Below are 23,350 nucleotides of genomic sequence, written 5' to 3'. Positions count from 1 at the left end.
CAGAAACATAACCAGTACACTGCATTATTGTACCCAACATGATTTTGGTACCTGCTTTTACACACTGGTGCCTTTGTCTGGGTAACGTGCATCTCAGGAATGATGAGATGTATAGTAACAACATGTGGCAATGTTATTGACTCTGGTTTTCAGAGCTTAATCTGTTCCATGTATTTCTGAGCTCTTTTTCTGATACCATAACTTATTGTTTAAATATGCTTTAATATTTTATTGTTATGTTGCTAAAGTGGAAATATTTACTTCCTGTCCTTTATACACCCACCTGTCACTTGATTATTTATGCTATATTGTGTGAATGTCTTACGAAAGTTGTTAATTATAGTACTGTTCATGGTTGATCGAATAGCTCTCAGAACTCCTATATCATGCAAAAGCAATTACATAATGTACACTGCACTTTTCCTGTTTTGTTAAATTGTTTCTCTTGTGTGCACAGTGTTGTAAATGTATAAGAATGGAATATAAAACATTGAGCGGTTTTTCTTTATGATTCTATATTGTTTCATTGCAATATAGAGTGTCATAATTGGCTTCCTCTGGATAAATAAAAAATGAAATGTACTTTCTAAATTCTTGTAAAGATTGCTGTACAACCTGACCTCATACAACATGAGCAAATATAGAATTGATGTTTCTGTGTAGTTGTAGCTTTTAATTGCTCTATACCTTCCTTCCATTTCCCTCTCTGCAGCCTCAAATTGTCTATGCTTGTGTCTTTGAGCTTTCACTATCAACTCAAAATCTTTCTTTCATACTCTGGCTCACGTCAACCTCAAATAATAACATCACACAATTCCTAATTGTGATTAGTTTGGACTCTTTTAACTTTGCTTGTTTTCCACAGAAATTCTGATCATGTTTGTTAACAATGATATTAATAATTACATTGACTCTAAAGAAGTTGTTGAGACTGGCTATGTGAGAGATTATCCGGGCACTATGGAGTTGCAATTGCGTTAATTCAACATGGCTGATGCCCCTGAAGGCAAGTACCCATCAAAGCTACACTGTTGTCACAAGCAATCAATTGCTTAATCAGAAATACCAAAGATATAGATAGTAAAGTCTATAAGAATTATTTATTGTTTCATTTCCCGCATTTGTCCTTTCAACGGCCATAGGCAGTCATGTGAAGATGCTGACATGTCTTCAGATAGGTACTATGATTGATTGTTCAAACAAGATGGGCTAAATGGTGATAAAAACTAGTCTGTTCATTCCAGAACTAGTACTTTGCAGCTGCTGAGAGGGGTGAAAATCCTTTAAGACTTACTTTGAAGACAAATTGGTCTTTGCTCTCAGCTGAAAACATAAATGTAATACATCATCATGCCAGTTTGGTATAATATTGCCCAAACTGTGAATGCACCAGAAAAATGTTGCCTCTTTTAAGTCTTGTATTTTTACTCCTAATGTGATCAAATTGGCTCCTTAAAACAGTGATAGTCCTGAAATCAATTTTGCTCTTTTCAGCACTTAATTAAAAGGTTTGCTGTTGCCAGCCTTATCTGCTTTAATTTCCTCTTTCATTTACAAAGGAGACAAGCCACCTTTCATTTTAAATTTTATGTTGAGACTTAGTAGTAACATAAAAAGCAAAACCTGCATTCACTTGAGATCTACATCCACGCTTTTCATAGAAGTCACTGGATAATAACAGGGAATGAGAACCATTAGTTGTATTCCTTGTTTCGTTTCCCATGATACTAATTCAGCACCAAGTGTACAGGTGTCACTACAACAACAAATCAGGATTCCAAATGATGTCACCACAAATCAGGATTCCAAATTGGGAATTGCTTATTCTCAACAATGGTGTGTGCTTTATTTGTTCTGTCATTGCCTGGAGAGGGTTTCTTTAACTTGCTGACTATGAAGAATAACTATATTTGTTTTCACTCTTTACAGTTATTTATCCTGCAGTGTTTGTTCATTTAATCAATTGAACTCAACTGATTTTCTGTAGACTTTCAGGTAATTTCAGTGCTTGTATATCGTTGTGTCGGGAAAGGAAGTTTACCGTCTTGAATTAGCAAGGGCTGCCGAAGAATATTTGTTGTATGTTAATAGAACAATTAATTTCACATTCAATTGGCAGCTTCTGCTGTTCTGGTCTCATAAATTCATAATAAGTTCATAGGTGATTGTTGGGGAAGTCCAGAACAAGGGGGTCACAGTTTAAGGATAAGGGGGAAATCTTTTAGGACCGAGATGAGAAATCATTCTTCACACAGAGAGTGGTGAATCTCTGGAATTCTCTGCCACAGAAGGTAGTTGAGGCCAGTTCATTGGCTATATTTAAGAGGGAGTTAGATGTGGCCCTTGTGGCTAAAGGGATCAGGGGGTATGGAGAGAAGGCAGGTACAGGATACTGAGTTGGATGATCAGCCATGATCATATTGAATGGTGGTGCAGGCTTGAAAGGCCGAATGGCATACTCCTGCACCTATTTTCTATGTCTATGTCTAAGTGATAAGAGCAGAATTAGGCCATTTGGCCAATCTACTCCGCCATTCAATCATGGCTGATCTATCTTTCCCTCTCAACCCCAATCTCCTACCTTTTCCCCATCACTTCTGACACCTGTACTAATCAAGAATTTATTCTTGAAAATATCTATTGACTTGACCTTCACAGCCTTCTGTGGCAATGAATTCCAAAGATTCACCACCTTCTGATGAATGAAATTCTTCCTCTCCACATCCATTCTATCCAGGTCTTTCACAATTTGGTAAGTTTTAAGTGCCCCCTCATCCTTCAAAACTCCAGCGAGTACAGCCCAATGCCATCAAACACTCATTACATGTTAACCCAATCATTGCTGGGATCATCTCGTTAACATCTGGAACCTCTCCAGCACCAGTATAATCTGATCTGATTGGATTACATGCAAAACAAAGCTTTTCACTGTACCACCGTACACGTGACAATAATAAACCTAAACCTAGACCTGAATTCCACATAGTCAACACCCAAAGTCAGAATCGAACCTGGGTGCCAGGCACTGTGAGGCAGCAGCTTTCCAAGCTCTACCACTGTGCTGTCAATCATTAAAAACACTTTTAATGATCAACTTACAGATCTTTTGAACCACTTTAAAATATGAATTGCGTAAAAGCATTTAACAATTAAAAAACCTTAAATTAATAATAATTAAAAATTATAAATTCGCTTCACCATGGCAAACTTTCTTCTCCATTTATGGAAAGAGCTCACTATTCTTGACATAGCAGCACATTCCTCAGTGCAAATGTTATTGAATTTGGCCAAAGTTGCTGCTCAAAATTTTCTGTATCTTTTTAACCGTTGAACTGCTTTTATTTTCAATCTTGGAACACTTACAGAAAATCACTGGTCCGCAAGATGGGGATTTCTGTGTTTGCACAGGGGCCTTTACCTTCCAAATTCTCGCAGGATTACATGATGACAGTTCTATGCGGAACAGTTGACATTTCAGAGTAGGTTTTGGTCTTCAGAGTTCAGCCCTATTTCATTGCTTGTCTGTTTCATTTTAGCTTGGAGAACACCTGGGTGGGGATGGATGATGAGCATCTGTTCTGCCATCACTGCACTCTGCCAACGCTGAAAACATATTCAGCCCTGGAGAAATTGATGGTAGTTTGAAACTCAGCTCAAATAATATTACAAGTAAATATTAGTTTTACCACTTGCAATATCTCCTTTAACCTTGCCATGTCAGTGAAGCTTGCTGATTTAAAAATAAGCCATCACAAAAACTTGTGGCCTGTTTAGAAACACAAGATGCCACCAATCCTAGAATCTTGAGTATAAAACAAACTGCTAAAAGAATTCGGTGCGGGCCAGGATGCATCTGTGGAGGGAAAGGAATAGACAAAGTTTTTAGTTGGGACCCTTCATCAGTTTAAAGTTTCTCTCCACAGATGCTACCTGTTCTAGTGAGTTCCTCCGGCAGTTTGTTTATCGTGTTATAGTCTGTTATGCACTCCTTGTAAATGTTAATCCTGGTACCAAATTTAACACAAGAAGATAAGAGCATGGGAAATAAGATGAGAAGCTGATCACATCATCCCTTGAACCGGCTTTTCTCCTTCATAAAATCCGATCTCAGCTTTGGAACCACTTTCTTCTTTCTTTACCATAACCCTTGCCTCTCCTATAGAGCCTATATATTTAATGATTCCATATCTTCAACTCACTGGGGTGAAGAATCCCACTGATTTATTTTTCTCTGAGAGAAGCAATTCCTCCTCATCTCCATCATGAATGGATGTTGTGGTCTTCTGAGTCTATGCCTGTAGATCTAGATTCCCCCAGGAACAGCACCTGAACTGAACTGAACTGAACTGAACTGAACTTTATTTATAGAGCACTTTAAAAACAACCACTGTTGCAACAAAGTGCTGTACATGACTAATCATAAACATAAAACAAAACAATAAAAACATTAAAAGACAGTAAAAACAATAAAAAACAATAATAGAAACACTAAAACAAGAGCAAAGTCTCATGCAGGGGCGAAGGCCAAGGAATAGAAAAGGGTTTTAAGACTAGTTTTGAAAATGGACAGTGAAGGGGCCTGTCTAATGGGCAAAGGTAGAGTGTTCCATAATGTCGGAGCAGCAACAGAGAAGGCTCTATCCCCTGAGCTTCCGCTTAGACCTCGGTACCTCCAGGAACAGCTGATCAGCTGACCTGAGGCACCGAGCAGGAGCGTAGGGATGAAGCAGCTCAGAGAGGTAAGGCGGGGCGAGAACATTTAAAGATTTAAAAACAAATAAAAGAATCTTAAAATGAACTCTAAAGTACACAGGCAGCCAGTGGAGGGAGGCCAGAATAGGCGTTATGTGCTCCCTCTTACGTGTTCCAGTTAAAAGGCGAGCAGCAGCATTCTGAATCAACTGGAGACGTGCAAAGGAAGATTGGCTAACTCCAAAATAAAGTGCGTTACAGTAATCCAGCCGAGATGTAATGAAGGCATGGATTACTGTTTCAAAATGCTGTCGTTCAAGAATGGGCTTCACCTTTGCCAGCTGCCTTAAATGAAAGAAGCTGGACTTAACTACCGCGCCTATTTGACGATCTAATTTAAAATCACTGTCCATCATAAAACCCAAGTTTAAAACTATTGGCTTCACATACAGTGGCAAGGTACCCAAGTCAAAAGGGGGAGGTTCACGGCAGCCATTGGGACCAAACACTATCACTTCTGTTTTCTTTTCATTAAAATTTAAAAAGTTTAGGGCCATCCAGGATTTAATGTCATCAAGACATAACAGAAGTGGTTTGACTGAGAAAGCATCTTTCTTCTTCAGCGGCACATATATCTGACTATCATCAGCATAACAATGAAAAGAGATGCCATGCTTTCTAAGAATGGAACCCAGAGGAAGTAAGTACAGTGAGAAAAGCAGGGGCCCTAAAATTGAACCCTGTGGAACCCCATATGACAGAGGAGCGGAGGAGGATTCAGAACCAGCAAGGCATACACACATAGTTCTGTCTGCCAGATAAGATCTGAACCATTCCAGGGCACTACCACAAATGCCCTGTGCTTTCACCTTCTCTGGATCCTTTGCATTTCAATTGGATCATATTTCAGTCTTCACTTTTCCAATAATAAGTTAGGTCTTTATTCTCTGGAGCGCAGAAGGTTAAGGGGGGGACTTGATAGAGGTCTTTAAAATGATGAGAGGGATAGACAGAGTTGATGTGATCAAGCTTTTCCCTTTGAGAATAGGGAAGTTTCAAACAAGAGGACATGACTTCAGAATTAAGGGACAGAAGTTTAGGGGTAACATGAGGGGGAACTTCTTTACTCAGAGAGTGGTAGCGGTGTGGAATGAGCTTCCAGTGGAAGTGATGGCAGCAGGTTCGTTGGTATCATTTAAAAATAAATTGGATAGGCATATGGATGAGAAGGGAATGGAGGGTTATGGTATGAGTGCAGGCAGGTGGGACTAAGGGAAAAAAGTTGTTCGGCACGGACTTGTAGGCCCGAGATGGCCTGTTTCCGTGCTGTAATTGTTATATGGTTATATGGTTATAAAAAGCAAAACCTGCATTCACTTGAGATCTACATCCACGCTTTTCATAGAAGTCACTGGATAATAACAGGGAATGAGAACCATTAGTTTTATTCCTTGTTTCGTTTCCCATGATAATAATACAGCACCAAGTGTACAGGTGTCACTACAACAACAAATCAGGATTCCAAATGATGTCACCACAAATCAGGATTCCAAATTGGGAATTGCTTATTCTCAACAATGGTGTGTGCTTTATTTGTTCTGTCATTGCCTGGAGAGGGTGTCTTTAACTTGCTGACTATGAAGAATAACTATATTTGTTTTCACTCTTTACAGTTATTTATCCTGCAGTGTTTGTTCATTTAATCAATTGAACTCAACTGATTTTCTGTAGACTTTCAGGTAATTTCAGTGCTTGTATATCGTTGTGTCGGGAAAGGAAGTTTACCGTCTTGAATTAGCAAGGGCTGCCGAAGAATATTTGTTGTATGTTAATAGAACAATTAATTTCACATTCAATTGGCAGCTTCTGCTGTTCTGATCTCATAAGTTCATAATAAGTTCATAGGTGATTGTTGGGGAAGATTGTTGGGAAAAGAAATTTGTTTCAACCTATAATCTGGTTCAAGCTTATAGGACAACCACTCCATTCCACCAATCAAGCTGGTGTATCAACCTAGAGAGCCTTCTCTAAACAACTTCCATTACAAGTAAATTCCTCCTTGAATAAGGAAAGCAAAACTGTGTGCATTACTCCAAGTATAATCCAATCAACATCCTGTGTAGTTGTAACAAGATCTCCCCATTTTTAAATTTACCACACTTTGCATTAAAGCCTCACATTCCATTACACATCATAATTACTTGAACGTACTATCTGTGCCTTATGTACAACGGTATCCAGATCACACTGCACTGTAGCAGTCTATAATCACTCTGCATTTTATTTCTTCTATCATAGTGAATAACATCTTGGCATTTTCATACAAACATGGAATTGTACAGCACAGAAACAGGCTCTATCAGCCCACCTCGATGATGCTGACTGTGATGCCTGTATATGCTAATCCCATTTGCCTATATTAGGCCCCTATCCCACTATGCCTTTCCTATCCATGAATCTGACCAAATATCTTTTATATGTTGTAATTAGATCTTCCTCTACTACTTCCTCTGGCAGCTCATTCCAGATATTCACTCCCCTCTGTATGAAAAACATACTTCTCAGATCTCCTTTAAATTCTCTCCTTTTACCTTAAATATGTGCCCACTGGTTCTCAACTCTCAAAAAGACCACCTATCCTATTCATGCTCCTTATGATTTTATAAAGCTCTGTAAGGTCATCCCTGAGCCTCCCATGTTGCAATAAGAATAAACTTAGCCGTGCTAATCTCTCCTGATATTAAACAGTCCTTCATTCATGGCAGGTACACAAAAATGCTGGAGAAACTCAGCGGGTGCAGCAGCATCTATGGAGCGAAGGAAATAGGCAACGTTTCGGGCCGAAACCCTTCTTCAGACTGATGGGGGGTGGCGGGGAGAAGAAAGGAAAAAGGAGGAGAAGCCCGAGGGCTGAGGGATGGGAGGAGACGGCCCGAGGGCTGAGGAAGGGGAGGAGACAGCAAGGGCTAACAAAATTGGGAGAATTCAATGTTCATGCCCGCAGGATGCAGACTCCCCAAGCGGAACATGAGGTGCTGTTCCTCCAATTTCCGGTGTTGCTCGCTCTGGCCATGGAGGAGACCCAGGACAGAGAGGTCAGATGGGGAATGGGAGGGGGAGTTGAAGTGCTGAGCCACCGGGAGGTCAGGTTGGTTATTGCGGACCGAGCGGAGGTGTTCGGCGAAACGATCGACCAGCCTCCGCTTGGTCTCACCGATGTAGATCAGCTGACATCTAGAGCAGCGGATGCAATAGATGAGGTTGGAGGAGATGCAGGTGAACCTCAGTCACACCTGGACCGACTGCTTGGGTCCTTGAATGGAGTCGAGGGGGGAGGTAAAGAGACAAGTGTTGCATCTCTTGCGGTTGCAACGGAAAGTGCCCGGAGAGGGGGTGGTACGGGAGGGAAGGGAAGAATTGACAAGGGAGATACGGAGGGAGCGGTCTTTGCGGAAGGCAGACATGGGGGGAGATGGGAAGATGTGGCGAGTGGTGGGGTCACGTTGGAGGTGGCGAAACTGATGGAGGATTACTTGTTGTATGTGACGGCTGATGGGGTGAAAGGTGAGAACTAGGTGGACTCTGCTTTTGTTGCGATTGGGGAGATGGAGAAGAGAGCAGTGTTGCGGGGTATGGAAGAGACCCTGGTGCGAGCCTCATCTATGGTGGAGGAAGGGAACCCCCGTTATCCGGCACTCAAATACACCTGGACCATTCCGGACAGTTCCCTACCATTCCTTGACCTCACTATCTCCATCTCAGGTGGTAGACTTCTGACCGACATCCACTATAAACCCACTGACTCTATCTGGACTACACTTCTTCCCACCCTGCTTCCTGTAAGGACTCCATCCCCTACTCCCAATTCCTCCGTCTACGCCGCATCTGCTCCCAGGATGAGGCATTCCACACCAGGGCATCTGAAATGTTCTCCTTCATTCATGGCAGATTTTTTGTGAAAACATGAAATGATGGAGTAACTCAACGGGTAAGGCAGCATTTGTGGAGGGAATGGATAAGCAATGTTTTGGGTCGGAATCCTTCATGGAGTCATAGAGTGATAGAGTGATACAGTGTAGAAACAGGCCCTTCGGCCCACCTTGCCCACACTGGCCAACAATGTCCCACACTTGTCCCATTTGCCTGCGCTTAGTCCATATCCTTCCAAACCTGTCCTATCCATGTACCTGTCTAACTGTTTCTTAAATTATAGGATAGTCCCAGCCTCAACTACCTCCCCTGGCAGCTTGTTCCATACACCCACCATCCTTTGTGTGAAAAAGTTACCCCTCAGATTCCAATTAAATCTTTTCCCCTTCACCATGAACCTATGTCCTCTGGTCCTCGATTCCCCTACTCTGGGCAAGAGACTCTGTGCATCTGCCTGATCTATTCCTCTCATGATTTTGTACACTTCGAAAAGATCCCTCCCCCCCCCCCCCACCCCACCCTCATCCTCCTGCGCTCCATGGAATAGAGACCCAGTCTACTCAACCTCTCCCTATAGCTCACACCCTCTAGTCCTGGCAACGTCCTCGTAAATCTTTTCTGAACCTTTTCAAGCTTGACAATATCTTTACTATAACATGGTGCCCAGAACTGAACACAATATTGTAAATGCGGTCTCACCAACGACTTATACAACTGCAACATGACCTCCCGACTTTTATGCGCAATACTCAGACTGTTGAAGGCCAAAATGCCAAAAGCCTTTTTGACCACCTTATCTATCTGTGACTCGACCTTCAAGGAACCATGCACCTGTACTTCCTCAGAGATCATGGTAAATTTCTTCTGCACCCTCTCTATTCCTGTGATGTAACAAACGGAATTGTACCTTATACGCTAAGCGTCACCCTTGTATTAGCTACACAATATAAAATTTCAAGCCGGCTTGTCAATCTTGTGTGTAACTGAATTAAAGCTAGTGACAGAGGAATTCCCTTAGATATTCTGAATGTGTTTCCATGTTAATAAATTATGTCAGCACTTATCCTCGGCATTTCACTTTCATGTTGATAAACATCACTGAGAATCACTTTCCATGCCTTTCAGGGGTTCATTGATTTTATTTACGGTAAGCCAATGGACCAAATACACAGGATATGCAACTTTTACTTAATCAACCTGATTCTGAAAAATGTATGGAAGCATGTTGGGGTTTAGGAAGAAAGATATGTAACAGTCCACTGCACACCATCCATCACCACTCAAATGTCCCTTCTAATGGTTTGGGCATAGAATTTAATATTTCCTTGTTTAGTTTAGATACAGCATGTAAACAGCTCTTCAGCCTACTGAGTCCATGTCAATCATTGATCACCTGTTCACACTAGTTCTATGTTATTCTACTTTTTCATCCACTCCCTACACCCTAGGGGCCAATTAATTTACAAACCCGCATGTCTTTGGGATGTGGGGGGGGGGGGGGGGGGGGGGCACCGGAGCACCCAGAGGAAACCCACATGGTCACAGGGAAAACATGTAAACTCCACAGATCGAACCTGGTTTCTGGCACTGTGAGGCAGCAGCTCTACCATCTACACCATTGTATGTTGAAGAAAACATTGCAGTTATACAATACTTCCCATAGCCTTGGGAGATTCAATCCTTACAGCAGTGAATTATTGCTCAAATGAAAATAAACAGAATAGAGAATTGATTGAGAGATAAAAGTTAGCCAAGAAACAGGAGAGCAACTCTTTACCCTTCTTGCAAATATTTTGTGGGAATTTTACATATTTTCCATCCATGTAAAGGGGCAACCTTGTTTTAACATTACCTCTCATAGATATAACCATATAACCATATAACAATTACAGCACGGAAACAGGCCATCTCGGCCCTACAAGTCCGTGCCGAACAACTTTTTTCCCTTAGTCCCACCTGCCTGCACTCATACCATAACCCTCCATTCCCTTCTCATCCATATGCCTATCCAATTTATTTTTAAATGATACCAACGAACCTGCCGCCACCACTTCCACTGGAAGCTCATTCCACACCGCTACCACTCTCTGAGTAAAGAAGTTCCCCCTCATGTTACCCCTAAACTTCTGTCCCTTAATTCTGAAGTCATGTCCTTTATTATACCAATACTTTTCAATGCCATTCTTCCGACTATCATTTTAACAGGTGTCAGAGGTTATGGGGGGTAGGCAGGAGAATGGTGTTAGGAGGGAGAGATAGATCAGCCATGATTGAATGTCAGAGTAGATTTGATGGGCTGAATCACCTAATTCTACTCCTATTTCTTATGACCTTATAACACAGGTATTACTTATTGATTCAAAACTCCTATTCTGGAGCCATCTAATCCTATCTAGAACTGTGGTTTATCCCTTATTCGTGTTTTGCTCAATGCTGACAGTCTCTGCAGAACAGTATGCAGAAACCCAGTGCTTTTTACATTGGTATGTGTTATTTTGACCCCATCACCTCACCTTCTTGCACTGTCCTTGGTAAACATTTCTGATGCATCTTTTGTCAGAGTTTTCATTTATATTCATTAAATTCACCCTCAGTTGAATCTAATGCATTATTCATTTCTCTATAAACCAGAGAGCAGCTGAATAGTACATTTATAATTAACTTTATGAATATACATCTAACTGCCGCATAAATCCACTCAAATAAGGATAGTTCACAGAAGAGAAGAGGCAATGAAATTTGATTCCATAATTATAATAATCTTTTTGCCTGCAATTGGCAACAGGAGTGCAGACCATTTTGTTTACAGATTCTCTTTTTGCAGGTCATTGATGTTTATCGACTTTGAACCAAGTGTCTGATGACGTGTATGAAGCAAGTGAGTTTTTTTGTGTCGCAATTGTAGTCGCTGATACATTGTACAGGCATGTGACCTGTTGCTGAGATGTTTCTTTAAGCATGCTAGGGCTTAGGAATTGGATTGCAGCTCACATGTGTGCACTAAAACATTACTTTGTTTAGCCCTGATATCAAATTATATCGGAAAAAAACTGTGAAATTGGCCAAAAAAACCGTAACAAAACAGTATTAAAATGTTTCATAACCAAATGCAAGTGCTAATATGGGACTTGCATGGTTCCCAATGGGACCACTTTCAGTGCAGTGCAGGCACCATTACTCTGCTGCACAACAATCAGAGATGGGCATTAGTCCTTAAAGGTATGCTCCCTTTATACACACAAAATTCAAAGTACACCATGTGTACTTGAAAGAGTTAAATGAAATAGAAGTTACAAAATGGATTCTGCTGTAGATTTATAAGTATACAAAAATGGATGCTTAGCCTAGCCTCTCAACACTCAGCAAGATTAAAGTACAAACACACCAGATGTCTTGTCCTATAATATAAACACTAGCAAGATTACAGTATAAAAACACTAGATGTTTTGCCCTTCTGATATAAACATTCATAAAGATGTTCAGAACACTCGGTCTTTACTCTTTACTCTAGAGATTGTAATGTCCAGACACTGAATCAAAAAGGTAAAAAAAAAAGACCGCTTAAATCTGCAAAAATATAAGAAATAGCTCCTTCGAGCAAAACCACATATGGACATAACCTTTCCTCTATCACAAGAAACTGCCAATCTTTGATACTACCCTATATGGTCAAGGCCAGAGGCTGTACAATGCTCTGTAAGATAATGAATTGCTGATTATTAGGGTATAAATACATCTGATTGAACATTACATCTGTGTGTGGAACGTGAGGAAATCTGTGGTCTGTGTTTACATACTTATAGTTGTCTCCCACACCCGCCTAGACGAAATAAATACTTCACTGCTTTGTTACTAACTTTTGTGTTGTTATCTGTTTGAAGCAAATCAGACTTTAACATACTATGGAAGAGAGGCTGAAGAGGAGAGTGAGATTATTTTCATCTTTATTCAAATTGATGATCTGGTCAATGAGATGTATGCTGGAAGGGATATCTTGTGCACTGCTGTAATTGCCTGGGAACAGAAGACTACTATATTATCCACCAGGAGTGAGAATCCTCACACGGTGAATAATGCAGAAAGAAACTTCATGATCTCAAGAGGTATGTCAGGTTAGTCGCCACCTTACTGGGAACAGCATTCAAAAACAGAGATCCTCACATGAAAATGTATTTGAATCAATGTTCAACACTAAAAGCTGCAGTAACTCAACAGGCCAGGCAACATCTCTGGAGAAAATGATAAGTGACGTTTCAGGTCGAGACCAAACTGAATCAATTTGCCAGTCATTAGACAATATTAAGGTCTTATTGTAAGCCAGGGATGTATTAATTTATGTAATGTATTCAGTGGAGGTGACCTGGACATCATGGTGTCAAGGATTATCAAGTATCATCTCAATGCTTCTATAGACAGTGCTTCCCTTCCCTTTGCAGCTGGAAGAGACACTCTGGATGCTGAGTAAGGACTTCCCTCATAAGCTTTCTTTTTTCTTTCTCCTCTTCATTCTCCTGCTCTTCAGCCTCTTCATCAAGGTCCTCAGGGTTAGGATCTAAATGCTGTTCTTCCTCTGGCTCCACACCTGTCTTTGATATACTAGACTGTGCAACATGAACACAAGGGGAAGTCCCATTCTAGCTCAGTATATACCAGAGACCAAACTGCAAAGTATGATGACTGGCGAAAACAACCAACAATACAAATACGAAGATAGACACAAAAAGCTGGAGTAACTCAGTGGGACAGGCATCATCTTTGGAGAGAAGGAATGGATGAAGGAAAGGGTCGAGACCCTTTTTCAGATGTTTGAAGCAATGTTTGAAGCAACCATTGAATGAGTATCTCATCAAATAAATGAACCAAAGAGCACTTCTTTTTAGGTTAATCAGACTTTGTTGACTTTTGGAAGTATCTTAACAGCCAACAGAAAGTTCTGAAGTTCTTAAGTTACCCAGTCAGGTCAAGGAACATCAATAGGCGGTCAAGGAACATCAATCTTTAAATGGTGATGAAAACAAGAATATTGTTTGAGATGCTCCTGGTGCAAGTGAGGTCCATTTAACATAGTGTAGGCAAAAATGTGTGCAAAATAGTCGCTTGGTGCCTTCCTCAAGGCAGGAAAACACACGAAACATTAAAGTGCAGGAGGATGAGGGGTGTTCTTATAGAGATGTATATGATCATGAGAGGAATAAATTGGGTAGATGCACAGCATCTCTTCCCAGAGTAGGGGCATCGAGGACCAGAGAACATAGGTTCAAGGTGAAGGGGAAAAAGCTTTAATCGGAATCTGAGGAGTAATGTTCTCACACAAAGGGTGGTGGATGTACGGGAAAAGCTGCCAGAGGAGATAGTTGAGGCTGGGACTATCCCAACATTTAAGAAACAGACAGGTACATGGACAAGCTTGGAGAGATATGGACCAAACGCAGGCAGGTGGGACTAGTGGAGCTGGGACAAGGTGGCCGGTATGGGCATGTTGGACGGAAGGGCCTGTTTCCACACTGTATCACTCTATGAAACTATGACTAAGTGAATGGTGCACAGAAGTGTTTGCTCCAAAATCATATCTAATGTGATTTCAACCAGACATAATTACCTACTCAATAAACCCTGGATAAAATGTAAATTGGATTGTGTATTTTATGTGCCATGTAATCCAGTTTTTAGGTATCATTGTTTGAGTTCAAATAGCAATGTTGAAGAATGGTTTTCAAATATTAACATGAAAGCAGTTCAATGACAATGCTGAAGATCCAAAATAAAAATACAACATCCTGGGGATATTTAGTTGGCCCGACAACACCTGTGATGGATGAAGAAAAGTTAATATTTTGGGTTGATGACCTCTCAGTACTGTTCCCTTTAAGTGTTCCTTTTAAGTATTCTCCACATGCCACTTTAGTTTCTTCACATCCCATTTTCATTTATTTCCCTCTACACTGAACATCACTTCTGTAATTTAATTTCTCCTGCCTTCCACTTTATCACAGATCTTCCTCGTGTTCTCTCCACCCCTCTGTCTGTTTTCTGCCCTTCTGTCTTTTTCCTGTTTCTATAAAAGGTCATTGATATGAAATATTTTAACACTTTTACATTTCTCACATATCTATCAGACTTCCTGAATATTTTTTCCCTTTTGATAGCTGTCTAAATATAATTGGTCTTTCAAAGTACAGCCGCAGGCATGATGGGCCAAACAACGTCCTGTGTGCTAAATGAATCAATGTTAAGATATAATCACTAATTATTACTGACAATATTTTCCAACATATAATTAGGAACAGATCAGGGAAGAAATCCTGCCATTATTTGACATGCTAATCATGTGATGTATTAATATATGTAAGTTAGATTCTGCTTCTGAAGTTCTATTCCATTGATGTCTGAATCAGAGTTCAACACAGTAAAACTAGTGTGATACATTTAGCACAACAGAGGAACAATTACTATTGTTTTTACTTCCAAAACAGCACTGAAACGCCTACCTTTATTTGCATCCATGCCTCCAACTGCATACAGAGCTCCAACTGTAGACTTCCGAGGTTTAGTTCTAGGACTCTGCATTAGAGGCCGTCTCTCTGGTAACAGGTGATATTTCATGGCTTCCAAGATAAGCTTTTGGCACTCAAGGTCATCTTTGAAAAGAACATTGTTTTCAAGATCAGCCAGAAGCTGAAAAACAAAAAAATATTTTTAAAATGGGCAACTAATTTCTTTGTGTGGTAGCAGCATTTCAAGGTTGTATTTTAGTTTTGTCATTTTGTTTAAGGGCAAACCAATGATGATTGAGAAGAATGGAAAGTTTGAGCTGCAGTCATTAAATTGAATTTGATATTCTAAATCATGAAACGCAATGGATGAACCAGCAATACATATCATTACATGTAGTACTGATGTGATTGTGAACTGCATGCAGACTGATAATGAATGTTGAGGGAAAATAGGTATAGAAAATTATTATGACTTTAATTCTGTCGAGACCCATTCTCAGTTGAAAATTTATCTGCTTGAGTTATATGCCTGAGCATATTAATTTTATTTTATTTGACTCACGCTTCCCTATACCTACTTGGACGATGGCACAGCTGGAAATAGAACAGAAGCATTGCCTTTCAATTCTGCCTCCAAGAATATGGTTTGGATACCACCAGACACAAGTACAGTGCCATCTCTTTAATCACCTTATTGTTGATTAAATAGAGGCCTGTTTTGCTGCTGCGAATAAGAATTTCATTGTTATGTTGTTGGTACATATGACAATTAAACATTCTTGACTCTTTTGAGTCTTGATAATAAAGCAGAGAGCCAAGGAACTTTAAAGATTTTGAATACCTTACATCAATCCAGGTGGATTACTCATACCTCGTGGTACAAGGATCAACTCCTAAATAGATGGTTCTACCATGTACAAGCCATAATGCATTGTATGTCACAAAAAAAAAAAAAATGCTGGAGAAACTCAATGGGTCAAGCAGCTCTGAGGGGGGAAAGTTATTGGTGATTGGGGTTGAGACTACATCAGGAAATTGCCCTCTCCCACAGATGTTGCTTGACCCATTGAGCTCTTCCAGCAGTTTGTTTTCTTTTGCTCCAGCTTCTGGCATTTGCAGTCTCTAGCATCTATATAGATGATATACAATTGGCCACCATTCATGCAGTCTCTAAGCCAAAGAGCAATAATTGATCATGTTCAAAGTATCTAGAAGGAGACGGACAGACTTTTGAAACACAACCTAAGTCCTGGAGTTTGCATAATGGGCACAAAGTACATAAACATTGCACCATACAAAAAGATTACCAAACTATAGATTTATGGCTCTGTTGCTGGCTCCCCCATATGGAAACTGTGAAATTGTTTGATCTGGTGATGCATCAGTCATCTACTTGAAACATCAGCAACCTATAGATTGACTAATCTTCACTGTCAGGGTTGGAACGAGGTAAGAGTTCTGTGATAGCAGCCAAGGAACTCAGTACTGTGGTCGGGTTGATAACATTTAACATTGCTTACAACAGTTGATTGAAGCATTCATAAAGTGGATTACACTGTTTAAACAATCTAATAGCTCTATTAAGCCTTATCTACAACCAAATATAATTAGTGAAAAACATATTCTAGCAATGTTACAACATTTTGAGATTTAAAAAATCAAGTCTGCAATTTTCCCATCAGATAAAGCACAAAAATAAGTTTAATTTGACACCTAATTCACTTTCATATCTTCAGTATTAAAACAGTTATGGCCATTTTCATACTCGGAAATTAGCATCTTGTTCCCTATTGATTTTCCATTGACTTAACACAAAAGCTGTGATCGAGGACAGTGAAATGGCCATAACTTTCTTAAAAATTAAGAAAACTGAAAGAAATGTTCAGTTATTATAGATTGAAGCATTCTGAAACAAATATGAAACAATCTTACTTGGATGACCTGAAATTAAAGCATATAATGAGTTAGTTACCCAATTGTAGCTAATTCCAAACTTAAATTAATAGATCTAAACATCTATCCATTTCTTAAGAAAAGATTAACATTTTTAAATAGCCTAAGTGTCCAGATAACATTGACAAAGAATTCACAATAAAACATGATTTTTAAATCTCATTTACATTAATTTATAGGCCAAATGGAAGGAATTTAGTGTTCAATTGCTGTAAATTAATGGCCATTTAAATCAGCTTTCGAGTGGGATCCTGTGGAACTCTGTGGAACGCGCTGGTTTGGAACGTTCCCATTGCGGTAGATTTGTACCCCATATGCCCAGAAAAATATTGCGGGATTTAATGGGGCCCCAAATTAGCTACTCGCAACATAAAACTTTGTATAAAGGGATCTTAAGAAGCCCTTTTTAATGTAAAAATAAACAACCTACTTTCCGTTGTCCCCTGTATGAGATCCGTCCCGTTGTAGGCGGTTGCGGGTTTAGAGGATAATTTTTAACCTACTATAACAATTAAATTAACCATTTAAGTTTAAAAATAGCTGCAGAGAATGAACCTCGCAGCAATTTTTCGTCAGCAACTAAGTAGGCTGAACAACCTCGATTTGAATAGCCTAGGGAAAATCGCGTTTTAAACCCGCCCCCCTCTCAAAGGCGCCAAAATCACGCACACGGTCTGGGACAGATCTGCAGCCCCGCTGAAGGTAGGTTTTGCAACAAACCTACATATTCTCAATATTTTTTGTAAATTATTCTATCTTGTTCTGTCTCTATTTTCAGCCATATTGTTAATTATCTCTTCACCAATCCAACCATTCATAGAAACATAGAAACATAGAAACATTCCTGATTCTTGTGTAGGAAGGAACTGCAGATGCTGGTTTAAACCAAAGATAGACACAAAAAGTTGGAGTAGCTAGAAGCACAAGTGAACACTATTGGAGAGAAAGTTCCTCTCCAATCTGCACACCATCCTGATTTGGAAATATATTGCCGTTCCTTCAATGTCTCTGGGTCAAAATCTTGGAGCTCTTTCCCTAACAACATTGCAGGTGCAGCCATACCTTGAGGATGGCAGCTGTTCAAGAAACAGCTCAACAAAATCTTCTCAAGAGAAATTATGGATGGGCAAATAAATGTTGGCTCAACCTGCAATGCCCACATCCCTTGAATGAATAACAATAAAAAAAATAATAATCATCAATATTATTGATTCCAATTTATGATCTTTGGCACAGTTAGGTCAGTCAGAGGACTTGGCTTCATGGATAAATTAGGTGTCTAGTGAAGCAAAATTCTATCACAATAATGTAGGGACAAATGACACAGGAAGAGAGAAATGAGAATTGGGAAGAGCAATTTTCTACATTTGTGCAGCAGTCATCTGTTTTACTAATGCCTTTCTGTAGAGGAAATCTTATTTCCTTGCCTGGTCTGGCCCATATGTGACTTTGTGGCCACAAATGTAGTTGACTATTAACTGATTTAACAAGCCACTCATTTCATGGGTAGACAATAAATGCTGGCCTTGCCAGTAACCATCACATCCTAAAAAAGAAGAAACAAATAAAAATGTCAAGAGCAGGAAAAAAAAAACAAGGAGCAAATAAACCTCATGATTCTCATATTTTTTCACAACACAGAAGGAGGCCATTTAGCCCACTGAGCCAGTGCTGCCTCTCATCAAGCGCAATCTCCATTTATTTATTTGATTAAATTGCCTCCACGTATTAAACCCCGATCAAGACCATATTGACCATATTAAACCAATACCAAGAACAATACCAATCTTATGCAAATATTATTTGTTAAGTCGCAAGGAACTCCTTAAGACTTCCCCACTGGAGGACAGCACATAATGTGGAACAAATTGAAAATGCGAACAGGAGTAAAACATATATCTTGTCTAGCCTTTTCTGTCATCAATAAGTTCACGTTTGAGCTGTGACCATAGACCCTTCTTTTCTCCAACCTCTTAATAGTTTTGTTTAACAGAAGTCATTCAGTGTGAACCTACCATCAAATGCCAGTTGTGGAATAGAGTTCTAAATTTCCAGCAGTCTTTACGAATAAGATCCAGATTATTCTGTTACTCTGGGCTGAGCAAACACTAGCACCAGAAGTAATGGCAACTTGAAAATATATCCTTATATTTTATACAGAATGGGCAACACTCAGTAGAATTTGCTCTGTAACTAGGCCCAGGGTATTCAGCTGACTGTCATGTTAAGCACAGTCCTATTCTTGCAGATTACTATTTGTGTTTTTAAACTATTCCAGTGAAATTCAACTAAAATGTGAGAAGCAGCACCTCACCTTTATTCCGGGCACACTGTGACCTGATGGACCCAATATTGAATTCAACAACTTTAGGTAACTTGTTTACTCTGTTTGTATTACAACTGGCCAATTCTCCAATAAGGCATGCATCTGTCGTATTGACTCAGTTTTCTCATAGCGAGCATTGCCTGACCTACTGAAACCTTCGTACAGTTCCACATCGCACAGTTATGTGGCACACTTTGTTTGTGTTCTTTCTCTCTAATCTATAATAACAAATTGGAAGTTACAGAGAAAGTATATAAAGTGAGACAGCTTCTTCAACAGCATATCTTTATGACCATTCTATACACACCCTGTTAGAGTATTACCTGTAGCGGCAATTTTTATATTGTTCAAGAGATTACTCCCTCTAGCCACTTAAGAGACTACATGGCTTCAGGCGAATGTCGTAATACGCATGTGAGCTCTCCGTGACACTTTCAGAGCTTCTCGTAAGATAAATCTTCATAACACAATCTTTTGATTAATAGTTTCTTTATTGTTGAAGAAAAATTATAAGATATTTATCCGACCTTCATCTCTGACACGTACACTTTAATCTTCGTCAAACTCCAGCATATCGCTTTTAAACATTAGAAAACTCCTCGTGTCTCTGCAAAACTCTACATGGTCGAAGGGTGTTCCTTCACCATGTAGCTCTAAAACTAAACTAAAACTAAGTTTCTGCGCAATTAACCCAGCGACAAACATGCCCCTGACTATGTAATAAATCCCACCCACATAATTAAGGGCAGTCTAAAATTTAGACAAATGCCATAATTAATGACACACAAAATAAGCCAAATGGCCACTACATAACCTTTATCCTATTCTTCCTTGTGTGGCTGCAACTTATTTTCTCATGTCTCCAGTTCTGATGAAGGGTCTTTGTCCTGAAACGTTAACTTTGTATCTCACTCCACACATGCTGTCTTCCCAATTGAGTGTTACCACCACATTGTGATGATATTTTTATTTTCAAATTTTCCAACTGCAGATTTTTTATTTTCAACATTAATTTGAACACTTTCAAATGCTCTATTTTTTATTTCAAATTTTTTATTTCTGGTTCCCACCATTCATGTTTTCTTTCTTGTAATTACACTACCATATTTATTTGTGGCAGTGAATACTCCCATTTATACCTCCTCAAGACCGGCATTTTACTTCGGAGTCACGTGAGTGACTACGTGAAGAACCCGCTTCCAACGCATGCGTGCCATATCGCTACACGCATTGCACGAGTCAACAGAAGGGTGGAGGACATCCACCAGTAACGGGAGAAGGAACAAAGGACCAGCAAAAGGCAGGTAAGGACTCTGCATTTTTATTCACAGAAAAATGGACAGAGTGAAAAGGAAGCGGTCTGCAAAAAAGCTGCCCGAGAAACGCGTTGTAAACGTGGATGAACGGCAGAGACAGCAGCCGTCGGCTCTAGAGGCCTCGGTAGAGGAATCAGCTGTTCTGGCACCGACGAAACTTACTCACCGGCCGGGAGGCAAAGTTCAAACAAAAACGCACCATCTAGCAGAGCCCGACTTGGAGCAGCAGCGGGCGACCAGCCCGTATCAATATCGGACCAGGGCTGAACGGGTGCGGCAGACGGAACAAACCCGCTATGAGTGGCTGCATACGGAGCAGCCAGGAGAAACAGCTGACCGGGAACAGACGTGGACCGACAGTCAGGACTCTATAAGAAACGGCTGACCGGGAACAGACGTGGACCGACAGTCAGGACCGGTGTGGCCAGCGGCGGGACGAGGAAAGCCCGCAAACCAGCACCCGTGAGTACCGGGGACGGGAACAGCTGGGATACAAAGAGCAGCACACTGCTGAAAGGCTGCAGGAATGGGAGCAGCCAAAAATAGCAAGTGCAGTTCACCGTCTAAAGGAGCTGCTGGAGGAGCTCCTTCACAGTGGCAGTCCCATGAATGTGGAGACTAGCCACAGTGGGCAGACAAGCCCCATATGGGTACCCCGTGAGGGACCCCCTGAAATCTCGACCTCTTCGGAGGAGAGTGGGCAGGACCCTGATGGGCCAGACCCTGATCACACAGCTTCCCATGATCCTGAATCTGCAGAAAAACATACACTGCTGGACATGGTGGCTGATTACTTCAAACCAAGTCAAACAGGGGCAGACTTGGATTCCAGGATGGCAGCCAGTATTAACTACATGTCTGGCCATCAACTCCAACAACAAATATTCACAGAGACACTGGCCAGACATATGCCACCTGGTAACTGTGATGTATTACAAATCCCCAGTGTCAACCAATGCATTTGGAAGCATATGGGGAAGGAAATCAGGAACCATGATCTCAAAATCCAGAAAGCCTTAAAGGGGCTTACGGCAGCTTACATCCGCACCCTGGACAAAACAGAGCAAACTAAAGGCCACCAAGACGCACTAGCCCTGTTCTGTAATGTACAATATGAGCTGAATAGCATGCGGAGGGCGGCTATTCAGCCAGCACTGGATCCTAAATATGCAACAATTTGCAAACAAAGAGCCGTTAAAACCCCAACCCTTGTTTGGGGAAGCCAAGACACTGGGGCTCATCAAAACCAGCGCAAAGGCTTATTTTGGATCACGGTACCAGCCACATGGAAGACCGAAAAGTGTGGCTTATATCAGTGGCAGTGCCAGAACCCAATATAACCTGCAGCAGCCTTCTTTTAGGGTATGGCCAGGGACGGCCACCCTGGAAGATGCGGAAGCCTAAACCTCCAGTACAACCACGAACACGAATAAAGACAAAGAAAATAATACAACCACCAGTAACCATGGAGGTAGGTGGGTGTGGTTCTTTTGTAAAAAAGGGACCCACGACGGTGGGAGGGAGGTTGCAATACTACAGTGACGAATGGTGTAAAATCACTACAGACTCGTATGTTCTAAGCAGTATTCAGGGTTATCTGATAGAATTTACTCATCCCAATAACCCCCCAGTACAACATACACCAGAAAGGCATTTCGTCCTTACAAAAACCGAACAATCTAAAGCCCACATGGAGCTACAACGATTGTATACAAAAGGTGTGATTGAGCATACTACTCATGAACAATTAAAATTTGTATCAAACATATTTATTAAAAATAAAAAAGATGGGGGTTGCAGGATTATCATTGACCTTTCAACCCTAAACACATTCGTTCAATATGTTCATTTTAAGATGGATACCTTTATCACTGCTAAAGAATTAGTATCAGCTGGTTTCTATATGACAAGCATTGACTTAAAAGATGCATACTATACAGTACCCATCAAAGGGGAACACAGACGGTAGTTAAGTGTAAATTGATACCAGAAACGAATATGGATTATCTAGGATTCACCATTAACACGGTCAATATGTTAGTAACTTTACCAATAAATAAAGCCGCAGCCCTACAGGAGGATTGCAGCGAGCTTCTTAACACCAACAGACCCTCCATTAGACGGGTAGGCCGGATAATTGGGAAGATTGTGGCTACATTTCCGGGCCACACATTTTGGGCCATTACATTATCAAAATTTGCAAAGAGCAAAAATTAGAGCACTCAAATTTAACAAAGGTCATTTTGATAGACCTATGGAGCTGCCTATGGAAGCTATAATTGAACTACAGTGGTGGGAACATAGCATTAGGTATTGCTCCAAACCCCATCATTATTGAAAACTCGTCTATGGTATTACAAAATGGTGTATCCAAAGAAACATTTGGATATCGGCAACATAAAGGTAAGCTAAATTCAGTGGCAGACACCAGGTCACGCAAATTTAATGAAAACACGGAATGGATGTTAAATAAAATGTATTTGCTTAAATTACAGCAAAATATGGTAGACCAGATATTGATATTTTTGCGTCCAGGTTGAATCACCAATTACCAAGGTACGTGTCCTGGGAACCAGACCCTGGGGCAGAAGCTACAGATGCTTTCTCACTGCATTGGGGGAAATGGCGTTTGTTATGCT

General features: G+C 40.5%; 1 protein-coding gene across 1 annotated transcript in view; it reads right to left on the bottom strand.

The window, feature by feature from the left end:
* klhl1 (kelch like family member 1) overlaps positions 1 to 23,350 on the bottom strand; it is a 203,423-nt gene that overhangs the window by 73,390 nt on the left and 106,683 nt on the right. Inside the window, exon 5 of the mRNA XM_033023035.1 lies at positions 15,111 to 15,297. Coding sequence (XP_032878926.1) covers positions 15,111 to 15,297 — 187 coding nt within the window. The remainder of the gene's footprint in view (positions 1 to 15,110; positions 15,298 to 23,350) is intronic.

Source organism: Amblyraja radiata, chromosome 6, assembly GCF_010909765.2.
Source record: "Amblyraja radiata isolate CabotCenter1 chromosome 6, sAmbRad1.1.pri, whole genome shotgun sequence".
Lineage (NCBI taxonomy): Eukaryota > Metazoa > Chordata > Chondrichthyes > Rajiformes > Rajidae > Amblyraja > Amblyraja radiata.
This window is presented reverse-complemented; position numbering and strand designations above follow the sequence as displayed.